At 43.9% G+C, this 12,631-nt stretch overlaps 1 protein-coding gene across 1 annotated transcript in view; it reads left to right on the top strand.

Moving 5' to 3' along the window:
- The window catches only part of TTN (titin), a 244,575-nt gene that overhangs the window by 62,201 nt on the left and 169,743 nt on the right, over window positions 1–12,631 (top strand). Inside the window, exons 58-82 of the mRNA XM_010283656.1 lie at window positions 25–303; window positions 442–723; window positions 852–1,130; window positions 1,274–1,552; window positions 1,651–1,929; window positions 2,056–2,343; window positions 2,532–2,810; window positions 3,014–3,295; window positions 3,875–4,153; window positions 4,265–4,546; window positions 5,062–5,340; window positions 5,465–5,752; window positions 5,969–6,247; window positions 6,349–6,627; window positions 6,730–7,008; window positions 7,111–7,398; window positions 7,531–7,818; window positions 8,706–8,987; window positions 9,747–10,025; window positions 10,144–10,425; window positions 10,570–10,848; window positions 10,970–11,257; window positions 11,481–11,759; window positions 11,856–12,134; window positions 12,212–12,490. Coding sequence (XP_010281958.1) covers window positions 25–303; window positions 442–723; window positions 852–1,130; window positions 1,274–1,552; window positions 1,651–1,929; window positions 2,056–2,343; window positions 2,532–2,810; window positions 3,014–3,295; window positions 3,875–4,153; window positions 4,265–4,546; window positions 5,062–5,340; window positions 5,465–5,752; window positions 5,969–6,247; window positions 6,349–6,627; window positions 6,730–7,008; window positions 7,111–7,398; window positions 7,531–7,818; window positions 8,706–8,987; window positions 9,747–10,025; window positions 10,144–10,425; window positions 10,570–10,848; window positions 10,970–11,257; window positions 11,481–11,759; window positions 11,856–12,134; window positions 12,212–12,490 — 7,035 coding nt within the window. The remainder of the gene's footprint in view (window positions 1–24; window positions 304–441; window positions 724–851; window positions 1,131–1,273; window positions 1,553–1,650; window positions 1,930–2,055; window positions 2,344–2,531; window positions 2,811–3,013; window positions 3,296–3,874; window positions 4,154–4,264; window positions 4,547–5,061; window positions 5,341–5,464; window positions 5,753–5,968; window positions 6,248–6,348; window positions 6,628–6,729; window positions 7,009–7,110; window positions 7,399–7,530; window positions 7,819–8,705; window positions 8,988–9,746; window positions 10,026–10,143; window positions 10,426–10,569; window positions 10,849–10,969; window positions 11,258–11,480; window positions 11,760–11,855; window positions 12,135–12,211; window positions 12,491–12,631) is intronic.

Below are 12,631 nucleotides of genomic sequence, written 5' to 3'. Positions count from 1 at the left end.
TTTCTTCGTTTTTACATGTTATAGAACCGCCATATTTTGTGGAAAAACCCCAGTCCCAAGAGGTTGTGCCCAATGCTAGGGTTCAGTTCAAAGCACTGGTGAAAGGCTCTACTCCTCTGCAGATAAAGTGGTTTAAAGACAGCCAGGAGCTCCTCTCTGGAGCCAATCGATCTGTCTGGAAGGACAACACATCTAGTGTACTGGAGCTCTTCTCAGCTAGGACATCTGATTCCGGGAACTACACTTGTCAGATAAGCAATGACGTGGGGACTGCAACTTGCAAAGCAGCTCTGTTTGTAAAAGGTGTGCAACCAAATGTTCTTCTCATCTTTGTGGTTCTGATTTTCATTTTCAATTTGGGGGGAGGCGGTAGGAAACCCTTGTGTTTCTTTAAGTCACCTTGAATATTATAAAGCCTCACCTTTTCTGTCCATCTTCTAGAGCCCCCCAGATTTATTCAGATGCCAACTTCTGTAATAGCTTTGCGTGAAGGACAGTCCACCACTTTCGAGTGCCAGGTAGTAGGCACACCAGATATCCACGTCACATGGTACTTGGATGGGAATGAAGTGACTGACCAAGCTAAGTACGGCATCTCCTTCATAGACGGTTTAGCCACTTTGAAAGTCACTCAAGCCAGAGTTTCAGATAGTGGCATTTATGTTTGTGAAGCCCACAATGATGCAGGTAGCGAGAGCTGCAGCATCGAGCTGAGAGTAAAAGGTTGGTTTTGAACATCTTGTCATCATCCAGCTATGCCACATAGCTGGGTTGATGGACTAGGGGAGACTTCTTCTCCCCCCAAAACCATTCAAGGTTACTATCTACTTTCCCCTTATTCCTCTTTGTAGAGCCTCCAACATTTGTTCGGGAGTTGAGACCCACCGAGGTAGTGAAGGGTTTGGAGGCCACACTTGAGTGTGAGGTGACTGGTACTCTTCCGTTTGATGTGAAATGGCTGAAGAACAACAAGGAGATGTTCAGCGGCAAGAAATATGCCATCTCCACCAAAGAATCAGTATTTACTCTTAATGTGACTAACTGTGATATCTCAGATGTTGGTGAATATCAGTGTATTATATCAAATGAAGGTGGGAGCTGTTCTTGCAGCACAAGGCTCAGCTTGAAAGGTCAGTCCTCTAGGAAGCATATCCAGACATTACATCCTCTAGCTAACATGTAGTGACTAGGATGACTTTATATGATCTCTCTTTCCCCTCTTCCCTTTTCATGACTTCTCCTCCAAACAACAAACAAAAACGTGACACCACAGAACCGCCATCCTTCATCAAGAAGCTGGAGAACGTCACTAGCATTTTGAAAGGTACTGCATTCTTCCAGTGTGTCGTAGCCGGTGCTCAACCCTTATCTGTGTCATGGATAAAAGATGAGAAAATACTAGAAGACGATGAGCACCACCATATTACCTTTGAGAACAGCGTGGCCACACTGAAACTGACCAATGTTGACCTCAGCCACAGAGGGAGATACACCTGCCAGGCAAAGAACGAGTCTGGCATGGAAAAGTGCTTTGCTTTGCTTTTTGTACAAGGTGTGTACAAGGTGTGACTCTTCTAGCTCATTCTTGATGAGTTCCTGGAAAGTGTATCACTGTAGCTAATTGTCATTTTTATACACTTTATACCTCAGAGCCTGCACGGATCATAGAAAAGGTTAAATCACTTAAAGTTACTGAAAGAGACCCTGTGACTTTGGAGTGTACTGTGGCTGGAACACCAGAGCTCCGAATAAGATGGTACAAAGATGGCAAACAGCTCCTGCCCAGTAGATACTACACAATGAGCTTTGAAAACAATGTGGCCAGTTTCAGGATTGAACCTGTATCAAAAGAGGATAGTGGTACATACAGTTTTAAGGTTGAAAATGACTTTGGAAGTAACACCTGTGAAGCTGTTCTTACTGTGCTAGGTTTGTATTGTCATTTGGCGAATTTGCCAATCCAGGAGGGAAGGAATGAAAAAATAATAATCTCTGTTTGTGAAAGATAAGTAAGAAGGTAACCAGTGTGTTTTTGCCATTTTTTGTGTTGAGCAGATCAATCAATTCCTCCTGCATTTACCAAAAAGCTAACCAAAAAGGATACCATTCTCGGATCTTCTATCCAAATGGAGTGTAAAGTTTCTGGGTCACTCCCCATTACGTCAAAATGGTTTAAGGATGGAAAAGAGATAACTGACAGTGCAAAATATAGAAGCCTGTGCCATGAGAACACTGTATCACTCGAGATTGCTAATCTAGAGCTGGCAGACAGTGCAAATTACACATGCAGTGTCTTTAATGTTGCTGGGAACGATTCTTGCAGTGCTGTCCTGACTGTGAAAGGTTTGAAACTCTTTTACTACTTCTTATTGTGATATATGCTGGGAAAATACCTTTAAATCTTATGCTATCAAAACACTCTTATACTTCTTAATGCTGATGAACTTGATCTCCATGCTTACCTCACCAATTTTCTTCATTCTTAGACATTTCTGATGTAACTGAGTATTTCTTTTTCTTAAAAACTGCAGAGCCACCAAGCTTCTTAGTAAAACCTGAAAGCCAGCAAGCCATCCCAGATTCCACAGTGGAGTTTAAGGCCACACTAAAAGGAACACCACCCTTTACCATAAAGTGGTTCAAAGAAGACTTAGAGCTTGTATCTGGTCCAACTTGCTTCATTGGGATTGAAGGGTCAAGTGGGTTCTTAACCCTCTATTCGGTGGATACTTCTAGGAGTGGGCACTACACTTGCCACGTTTCAAATGACGTTGGCAGTGACTCTTGCACTACAACATTGATGGTAACAGGTGTGCACTCTTTCTTGTGTTGCAGTCTTTTTGTCTATTTCTTTTCTTTCTTTTTTTTGCCAAGCCCACCACAGTGATCTTTGATATGCTGCCAAGTGAATTCCCTACACTGTGTTTGCAACTCATAGTTTGGCTCTTTTCCCTCCTCTTTTCTTTACAGTATTAATTCAGACCTTCCTGACCCCACTTTTCTGGTTTTTTAGAACCACCCAAGTTTGCTAAGAAGCTAGAGGCGGCAAAAGTAGTCAAGCAGGGTGAGTCAGCCCGGCTTGAGTGCAAAGTAAGTGGATCTCCAGAGATGAAAGTAGTGTGGTTCAGAAATGACCATGAAATTGTTGCCAGTGAAAAATTCCGGACGTCATTCATTGACTCTGTGGCCGTGCTTGAAATTAATCATCTCAGTACTGATGAGAGCGGTGACTACATCTGTGAAGCTCACAACCCTGCCGGCAAGGCCAGCTGTAGCACCAAAGTCACAGTGAAAGGTTAGCTATCCTCTTGTTCTCTGACTACATCCTATTTTTCCCTGGTGGTTTTATCCCTTGGAAATCCAAAGGGATTATGAGATTAATTTCTTCATTCAGGGCTGCCTTCATGTCATGTTTGTTTCTTGATGCCCCCTCACCCCCTCTGCCAGAGTCTGAGCAAGAGAGGTGTTGTTCTTAATGCAGATGAGTCCTAAGATAGGTGTTCCCTAGTTCTAGGATTGTCAACGTCCAAGACGGATCATAATGGGAAATGTTATATCAAGGAGCTGAAATATCAGAAAAAGAACAGACCCAAACTGATCATTTTTTGAGACTATTACCAGCTAAATAAGACCTGTACCCTCTCTGCAAAGGGTCACACCTCTGTTTACTTTTTCTACAGAGGAGCTAAGAGCTCTGAATGCTCACCTACCTGCAAGATCATTTCATAATGTGCCCAGAAAATGAGAAAAGTCCTTGCCTATTCTGTTGATTTTCTCAGAAGTCTCGTTGTGTAGAAGCTGGTAACAGTAAACTGTTTGTTGGTCAAATAGCTACTGACTCCTTTCTAAAAATGTTTCTTTTTTGCCTTGTTAGAACCTCCTGTTTTTAGCAGGAAGCCCTCTCCAGTAGACATGCTCAAAGGAACTGAGGTTAGCCTGGAATGTGAGATTTCAGGAACGCCACCATTTGATGTTACATGGTACAAAGACAGGAGACAAATCCGCAGTAGTAAGAAGTACAAGGTTACAGCTAAAAACTACCATACAAGCGTTCGTATTCTTAATGTTGAAGTCGCAGATGTTGGTGAATATCAGTGCAAAGCACAGAACGACGTAGGAAGTGACACTTGTTTTTGCACTGTGAAGCTGAAAGGTAAAGTATTGGCACTGCATATTCCTTCTGCAGTGCTCCCAATGGCACTGCATTGCTCTTCTTTACAGAGCCACTGTGAGTATTTACTGTAACTGCATATTTCTTCTTCAGAACCACCAAAATTCTTGACTAAAATAAACAGCATGACTGTTGTGGTGGGTGAACCAGTAGAGTTACAAGCAAGAGTGGAGGGCTCCCAGCCAATTTCTGTGCAGTGGCTTAAAGACAAAGAGGAAATTATTAGAGAAAGTGAAAACACAAATATAACATTTATGGAAAATATTGCAACTTTACAACTTCTGCGCACAGAGACAAGCAGTGCTGGAAAATACATCTGTCAGATCAGAAATGATGCTGGAAGTCGCGAGTGCATGGCTACCTTAACTATTCTAGGTTGGTAAAAAGCACAAGTTCATAAAATATTTTTTTAAAGTTAAGAAGTTGGCTATTTAGTGTTACCTGTATACTTTGCTTATGCCCCTGAGTTCAGAACAACCAAAACAGAGAATCCTTGTGTCCCCAAAAAGCAGTAGTCAGGTTCCTTATTTCCAGTTGTCCAGGGAGAGGGGTGAAAGGAACCACAGGCCTCTACACTGTGATGGGATCCAGTTGACTGGATTTCTAAATCATGTCTTCTGCTCATGCCTGCTTGGAGAGGGACAGACAGTTGCATTTCTCTCCTAGGGGTTTAAAAATATTTTTACTTCATTTTGGAGAGCATCTGAAATCTCCAGTTTAGGGTAGAATAAAGGGTGGAAAAAACAGAGCTGAAAAAATTCCCCAGCCCAACCAACTGAGATATCCTTAGTATCAAATGTGTAAGCTCCATCTTAGAGTGCTAAAATTCTTAGAGCTAGTACTAATCAAATCCTGTTTTCATGATACATGCTGCCCATCTCTCCTTCCAGAGCCTGCAGTCATTGTAGAGAAAGCAGAGCCAATGAGAGTAACTATAGGAGATGCCTGTACTTTGGAGTGCAAAGTGGCAGGCACACCAGAGCTTTCCACTGGGTGGTTCAAGGATGGCAAAGAGCTGACCAGCAGCCAAAAGTACAGAATTACTTTTGTCAATAAAGTATCTACACTTAAAATTATGGATGCAGAAAAGGAAGATGGTGGATTGTACACTTTTGCAGTGCAGAACGACGTGGGGAAAAGCAGTTGCACAGCATCGGTTGATGTTTTAGGTTGGTTGGGTTGCTTGTCTTCTATCTTTTCGAAAAACTTTCTTTCTGTCATATTATCTTTCCTTTCTTCTGTTCCTTCCTCCTTTTCTCTCTAACCATGGATTTATTATGTTTTGTTATGCAGATCGAATAATTCCTCCTTCTTTCACAAGAAAACTCAAGGAAACCCATTGCATCCTGGGTTCCTCAGCACTGCTGGAATGCAAAGTGTCAGGTTCACCTCCTATTTCTGTTGCCTGGTTCCAAAATGGACTTAAGTTAGTCAATGGGGAAAAACATCAAATCTCCTTTTCAGATAACCTATGTATTTTAGAAGTGAATTCACTGAGCGACTCAGATACTGGAACTTATACCTGCAAAGCTACCAATGTAGCTGGTTCAGATGAATGCAGTGCTCTATTGACTGTACAAGGTCAGTATATGATGGTCAGGGAGCTCTCTGAGTTTTCTTTTCTCTTTCTCTCTTGAAATTTCCTGAGGTCTTTTGTAAAAGGAAACCTTTTTTACTCAGGGAAAAGTATTGACTGGAAAATAAAGATTTTGTTCTTTATCTTCAGTAAGTGTGTGAAAATGCCAGGGTTATGCTGTAGCAACCTGTCTTACGTCTCTTTTTCTCTTGTGTGTTTAGAACCACCTTCTTTTGAGAGGACACCAGAGCCTCTGGATGTCTTGCCAGGCACAAGCATCACTTTTACATGTGTTATCAGAGGAACCCCTCCTTTTAAGGTCAACTGGTTTAGAGGGGCCAGTGAGCTTGTACCAGGGGACAAATGCAGTATCTACTTGGAGGACTCCATTGTGGAGCTTGAGTTATTTGATGTAACTCCTCTCCAAAGCGGAGAGTACACTTGTCTAGTGACTAATGCTGCTGGCAGGGCAAATTGTACAACACACCTTACAGTAAAAGGTTTGTAAAGTTTACATCTCTCTATTTACCTTAAAATACCGTTTCCTTCCCTTCATTTGTCCTGCTGGGCTCAACATTTGTAACCTCTTACCCTTCATTAGAGCCAGCTGTCTTTGTGAAGAAATTAAGCGATCAGTATGTGGAGCCTGGCAAGCCTATCATCCTGGAGGGCACTTACACAGGCAGCCTGCCCATCTCTGTGACATGGAAGAAAAATGGCCACACCATCACTCAATCTCAGAAATGTAGCATCACTACCACAGAGAAATCCTGCATCCTGGAAATACTTGACAGCACCAAAGAAGATGCAGGAGAATACACTTGCCATGTTGAAAATGAGGCAGGAAGAGATGTTTGTGAAGCTGTAGTTTCTACCCTAGGTGTGTGCTCCCTTTGCTGCTTTTTCTTGCCTGTTCTTTCAAGTGTATGCTTTCCAAGGCCTGGAACCATAATAAGCCTATCTAATTGCTTCTGTTTTTTAGAACCTCCATATTTTGTTACATACTTGGAACCTCTTGAGGTATCAGTTGGGGATTATACAACTTTGCAATGCCACGTTGCCGGAACACCAGAAATCACTGTGTCTTGGTACAAAGGTGATACAAAACTCAGGTCTACTCCTGAATACAAAGTGTTCTTTAAAGACAACATCGCTACACTTATTTTCAACAAAGTGGTTAGCAACGACAGCGGGGAATATATCTGCAAGGCAGAAAACAGTGTAGGAACTGCATCTACAAAGGCGCTCTTAACAGTTCAAGGTGATGATTTTATATTAGCTTGCTACAAATTCTTTTTCTGTTGCAAAACTATAAAAAAATTGTTTCCTGGGGCATATTTATCCTTTACTTGCTTTCTTCTAGAGCGCAAACGACCACCTTCCTTTGCAAGAATATTAAAGGACATTGAGCACCCTGTTGGTTTACCCCTTAAATTTATGTGTCGGCTCAATGGCTCAGAACCCATTACTGTGACTTGGCATAAAGATGGTGTGCTGCTAAGCGATGACCACAATGTGCACACATCCTTTGTAGATAATGTTGCAGTGCTGCAACTGGTGAGAACCGAGATGAATCATACCGGGCAGTACTCCTGCACAGCCACCAATGCTGTGGGCACTGCCACGTCAAGTGCTAGGCTCACAATAGCAGGTGTGTTGGCTTACTAAACTTTTGCCTGGATCACAGGCTTCCCTTCCCCATTTCGTGCATATGATGGTGACTGTGTGTTGGATTAGCTTTCTCATGAGGTATGAGTATTACATTGTTTTCTTGTGTTTCTAGAACCCAAGCAAGCACCTGTCTTTGACACCAAACCAGAATCTATTGATGTGCCTTTTGGAGAAAGTGCTGACTTTGAATGCCATGTTACTGGAGCTCAGCCAATACACATCACCTGGTCCAAGGATGGTCGGGAGATCAGAACTGGAGGAAACTTCAATATTACATTTGTAGCCAACACAGCTCACCTTCGAGTGCTCAGAGTGGGTAAAGGAGACTCTGGCCAATATACTTGTCAAGCTAGTAATGAAGCTGGGAAAGACTTTTGCTCAGCCCAACTCAGTGTCAAAGGTATTAAGTCACCTTTCTTTGTGTGTTTTCATTTTCTTGGGCAAAGAGACCTCTTTCTTACTAAGCCTCATCTTCCACCATTTTCAGTTTGAAATACATAGAAAGTAGCTTTCCAGAAAGGAGACATATACCTTGTAATGACCTTCTTCTGTCATACTGCACGGCAGTAGAAGCCTTGTGTGCCTGCAAAATCTCCAAGGGGAAAGGTCCTTGTATGGAAAGCTGCTTGTATGGAGACTTGCACTCACCTTGCTTTTTACTGTGTCTTCAGTGCTTACACTACAGTCACCGTGGTATTCACACATAGCAATTAATGTATGGAAAACACTGATACTGTAAATACAAATACCTTGCATTTGTAGGCAATTGTGACTCTTTCAAATTTGATAAAGGTTTCAGTTGGAGTTCTGAACAGCTGATTTAATCTAGACAGTGAATCACTTAACTTCTTCATGCAGAAATATGCTTTAAAGATGTGTAAGCAAGTGAAAATATTCCTACCGTGTTTCTGCTGCTCCTGGGGGTGAAGGGGCTGTCAAATCTTCCATGGTGGCCTGGGGATATTTTCGCCCCTCAAAGGTAACAGCAAAATTTCCCTTGGGTGGAGCAGTCATTCTTTGTATGTTTTTTACAGCTCCAGCTGTCTGACACAGCAGGCTCCAGAGTTGGCAGAACACAGTTTTAGTTGTTGTCTTTGTCTTCTTTTCTCTGTCTTGCTTCTTTCCTTGAGAGGAAACTCTGGTTGTCTATACAGCCAGCTACTGTAGCAAGCTTACTTTGTTGTGCCTCAATACTCTTGTGGTCCCCATAACTCTTGCTCAGCACTGTTGTTTTCACGTGGCAAACAAATATACCGTCAGTCTCTATGTACTTATTCTGTTCTGCAGAACCTCCCAAGTTCATCAAGAAGCCTGAAGCTTTGCGATTCGTGAAACAGGGGGACACAGTTCAACTTGAATGTAAAATCAGTGGAACACCTGAGATCAGAACCATGTGGTACAAAAATGATCAGGCACTCCAGGCGAGCAACAGGCTCCACATGTCCTTTGTAGACTCCGTGGCGATGCTAACCATCTTGGTTGCCAATACTGAAGATGGCGGTGATTACATATGTGAAGCCCATAACTCTGCTGGCACAGCCAGCTGCAGCACTTCAGTTGCAGTGAAAGGTTAGCAGCATGGCTCCACACACCACCAGAATCCCTGGCTTCCAGGCCTGCTCCCAGCTTCACATCCCCCTGGACAAGGAGATGCTGCTCTGGCAGTTGGTGACTGCTGAGGCAGTGTCTTTCCAGCTGCTCTCACATTCAAATGCTGCTGTTTTTAAGCAGTGGAGACTAGGCAGGAAACAGTGGTGGGTGCTCATCACTGTGCAGCCATTCCCTTGTCTCCCCATTTAAGTCAATTGCAAGCTGAATAAGGCAAGCTTGTCAGGTCACAAGGGAAGCATGGATTAGATGGAGCACCAGTCATGGTGAGGGAGCTGGGCATACTTTGCAGCCATCCCTCTGCCTCCTTTTTATACACAGTGATCCTGGCAGGAATGAAATTTAAGACGGAAGAGGAGGCTGTGTTGCTGAGCCTCACTTGGTGGTAGCTTTCATGACTGGAAAGAGGCAGGGAAAGCTGGAATGTGGTCCTGGAGAGAGGGGAGAGGGGCTTTTCAGGAGGGGCACAGAGCAGTGACTCCAAACAGGTGCAAAAGTGTCACATTCTCTGCCCTTGGGACTCCAAGTGCTGGGATGGCTTGCTGGGAGATGATGGGGTCTCAGCATTTTTTAGGGGTGAGGCCACATATTTGCAGGCTAAATATGGGTTTACAAGGATAAGCGTAGGCCCCCTTCCTGAATATGTTGCCTCCTACTACTATGCAGAAACCCACTCAGGGAAGCAGGCTCACACATTATGATGTGATTCTTTTTTTATAGAACCACCTGTTTTTAGTAAGGTGCCGAGCCCTGTGGACACACTTAAAGGCTCAGATGTTATCCTCCAGTGTGAGATAGCGGGTTCTCCACCCTTTGAGGTGGCTTGGTTCAAGGACCGGAGGCAGGTCAGGAGCAGCAAGAAGTTCAAGGTGACAGCAAAGCACTCCATTGCCAGTCTTCATATTCTCAATCTGGAATCTCAAGATACTGGAGAATATCAGTGCAAAGCTATGAATGAGGTGGGAAGTGACACTTGCACCTGCCCGGTGAAATTCAAAGGTTTGTATGCTAGACAATGAACAGCATCCCCACCCTCTTTTCTTGATCTGCTGGCTGTCCCTCTTCTAAGCAGACATACATGATTAACCTTCCTCTGCCTCCTTGTTTTTGCCATCAGAACCCCCCCGCTTTGCCAAGAAGCTGAGTGACACTGCAATCTTCATCGGGGAGCCAACAGCCCTGCAGGCAGTGGTGGAAGGATCCCCACCAATTTCTGTTGTCTGGCTCAAAGACAAGGGTGACGTTATTAGGGAGAGTGAAAATGTCCAAATGTGGTTTATGGACAACATTGCGACTCTTGAGATTGCCAGTGCAGAGGGAGCTGATGTTGGAAAGTACATCTGCCAGATCAAAAATGATGCTGGTATGCGGGAGTGCTCTGCCTTTTTACAAGTCCTAGGTGGGTATAGCCTGCTTCACAGTACTGTATCTTACAGCTTGCGCAATTGCCACTACCAACCTTTGTTTTCTGCTTATATCCCGTGCTCACTGGTTTGCAAGTAGATTTCCTGGTGACACACTGACCCCTTCCTACCTCTTTCAGAACCAGCAGTCATCTTAGAGAAGACAGAGCCAATCACAGTAATGGCTGGCAATCCTTTTACCTTGGAGTGCAAAGTAGGAGGGACACCTGAACTTATCACCAAGTGGTACAAAGATGGCAGAGAACTAAGGAGCGACCGCAAATATCAAATTACTTTTTTCAACAATATATCCACTTTGAAAGTCTTTTCTGCAGACAGGGGAGACAGGGGCTTGTATACTTTTGAGGTGCACAATGAGGTGGGGGACAGCAGTTGCACTTCTTCAGTTGATGTTTCAGGTCAGCTTTATGTCTTTGTTGTTCACACTTATCTTTAAAGGAAGCTTTTCTTCCCCACCCTTTCCTTTCTCCTGAAAAAAACCCCAAAATTCTTTCTATTCTTCTGCCCTGTTCTACTTAGATCGTCTTGTTCCGCCTTCATTCTCAAGAAAACTGAAGGAAACAAATGGGGTGCTGGGATCCTCAGTGCTTCTGGAGTGCAAAGTGTCTGGCACATCCCCCATATCTGTGGCCTGGTTTCAGGATGGGAATGAGATTGTTAGTGGAGAAAAATATGAAATCTCATTCTTGGATAATGTTTGTGCTTTGAAGCTGAATGCCCTGGATGTCACAGATACAGGGCCATATACCTGTGTGGCAGCCAATGTGGCTGGATCTGATGAATGCAGTGCCTTCTTGACTGTACAAGGTCAGTGGAAGGATACTACAGCCCTGTCAACAAAATTCTTCTTCCCTCTTCTCCTCCATTTGGTTTCCCATGGTTTCTTTTTAATGTTTTTTTTTTTCCTGTTTTCTCTCTCTTTCTCTCTTTCTCTCTTTTTTTCGGACTCAAACCTGCTCCAGTTTTCCTTCCCAAAGAGACTCTCCTATTAATATCTTTCTCCCTCTTCACTTCTTTGCATGATCCTTAGAACCACCTTCTTTTGTGAAGGCACCTGATCCCCAGGAAGTTTTGCCTGGATCAAGTGTGACATTCACCAGCTACATCAAGGGCAGTTCTCCCTTCAAAGTGACCTGGTTCCGAGGCATCAGGGAGCTGGTGCCAGATAGCAACTGCTCCATCTCTCTGGATGAGTCTGTGGCACAGCTGCAGCTGCACAACGTGGAGCCAGGCCACAGCGGGGACTATGCCTGTGTGGTCACAAATGATGCTGGCAGTGCCTCATGCACAACCCAGCTCTTTGTAAAAGGTGCGTTCATGTGTTTGTGTGTGTGCGTGTATGCACGCTATGCCTGCAGCCCTACCACATCTGTCCCTCTCACTATTGACCTATGCCTCCCCACAGAGCCTGCAGTCTTTGTGAAGAAATTAAGTGATTTCAGCGTGGAGCAGGGGAAGTCCATTGTGCTGGAAAGCAGCTACATAGGCACCCCTCCCATCTCTGTCACCTGGAAAAGAAATGGCATACCCATTGCTCAGTCTCAACGCTGCAATGTTACAGCTACTGACAAATCTGGTATTCTTGAAATCTTCAACAGCACCAAGAGTGATGAAGGCAAATACACCTGTGAGGTGGTAAATGAGGCAGGTGGGGATGTTTGCCACAGCCTTGTATCCATCTTAGGTATGAATCACTCCTGTTCCCTCTAAGGCACCCCAGTGATGCTCTGCCTCTGCTCACCATGCTCTGTCCTTTCCTAGAACCACCATATTTTGTCACGCACCTGGACCGTGTGGAAGTGAAGGTTGGCGAGCCCTTGATCTTAAAATGCCAGATCGGTGGTGCGCCAGAAATCAAGGTGTCCTGGTACAAAGATGACACCAAGCTCAGATCAACACAGGCTTACAAAATGCACTTCAAGAATAACGTGGCAACGCTGGCGTTCTCTACCGTGGAGGATACTGACATTGGAGAATATATTTGCAAAGCAGAAAATAGCGTTGGCTTTGCCACCTCCACAGCTTTGCTTGTTGTTAAAGGTGATGGGTCAAGGGCCACTCTCCTGGGGTAGTTTGTAGGAACTCTTTGTTGTCTATAGAAGGGGTTCTTATTAATTTCAGTTAATTAATTCTAGGTTGATAGGGTGGCTTCCTACTTATAGTGGTGATTATTATTGTTTT

The sequence above is a fragment of the Phaethon lepturus genome, unplaced genomic scaffold (genome assembly GCF_000687285.1).
Source record: "Phaethon lepturus isolate BGI_N335 unplaced genomic scaffold, ASM68728v1 scaffold15120, whole genome shotgun sequence".
NCBI classification, from domain to species: domain Eukaryota; kingdom Metazoa; phylum Chordata; class Aves; order Phaethontiformes; family Phaethontidae; genus Phaethon; species Phaethon lepturus.
This window is presented reverse-complemented; position numbering and strand designations above follow the sequence as displayed.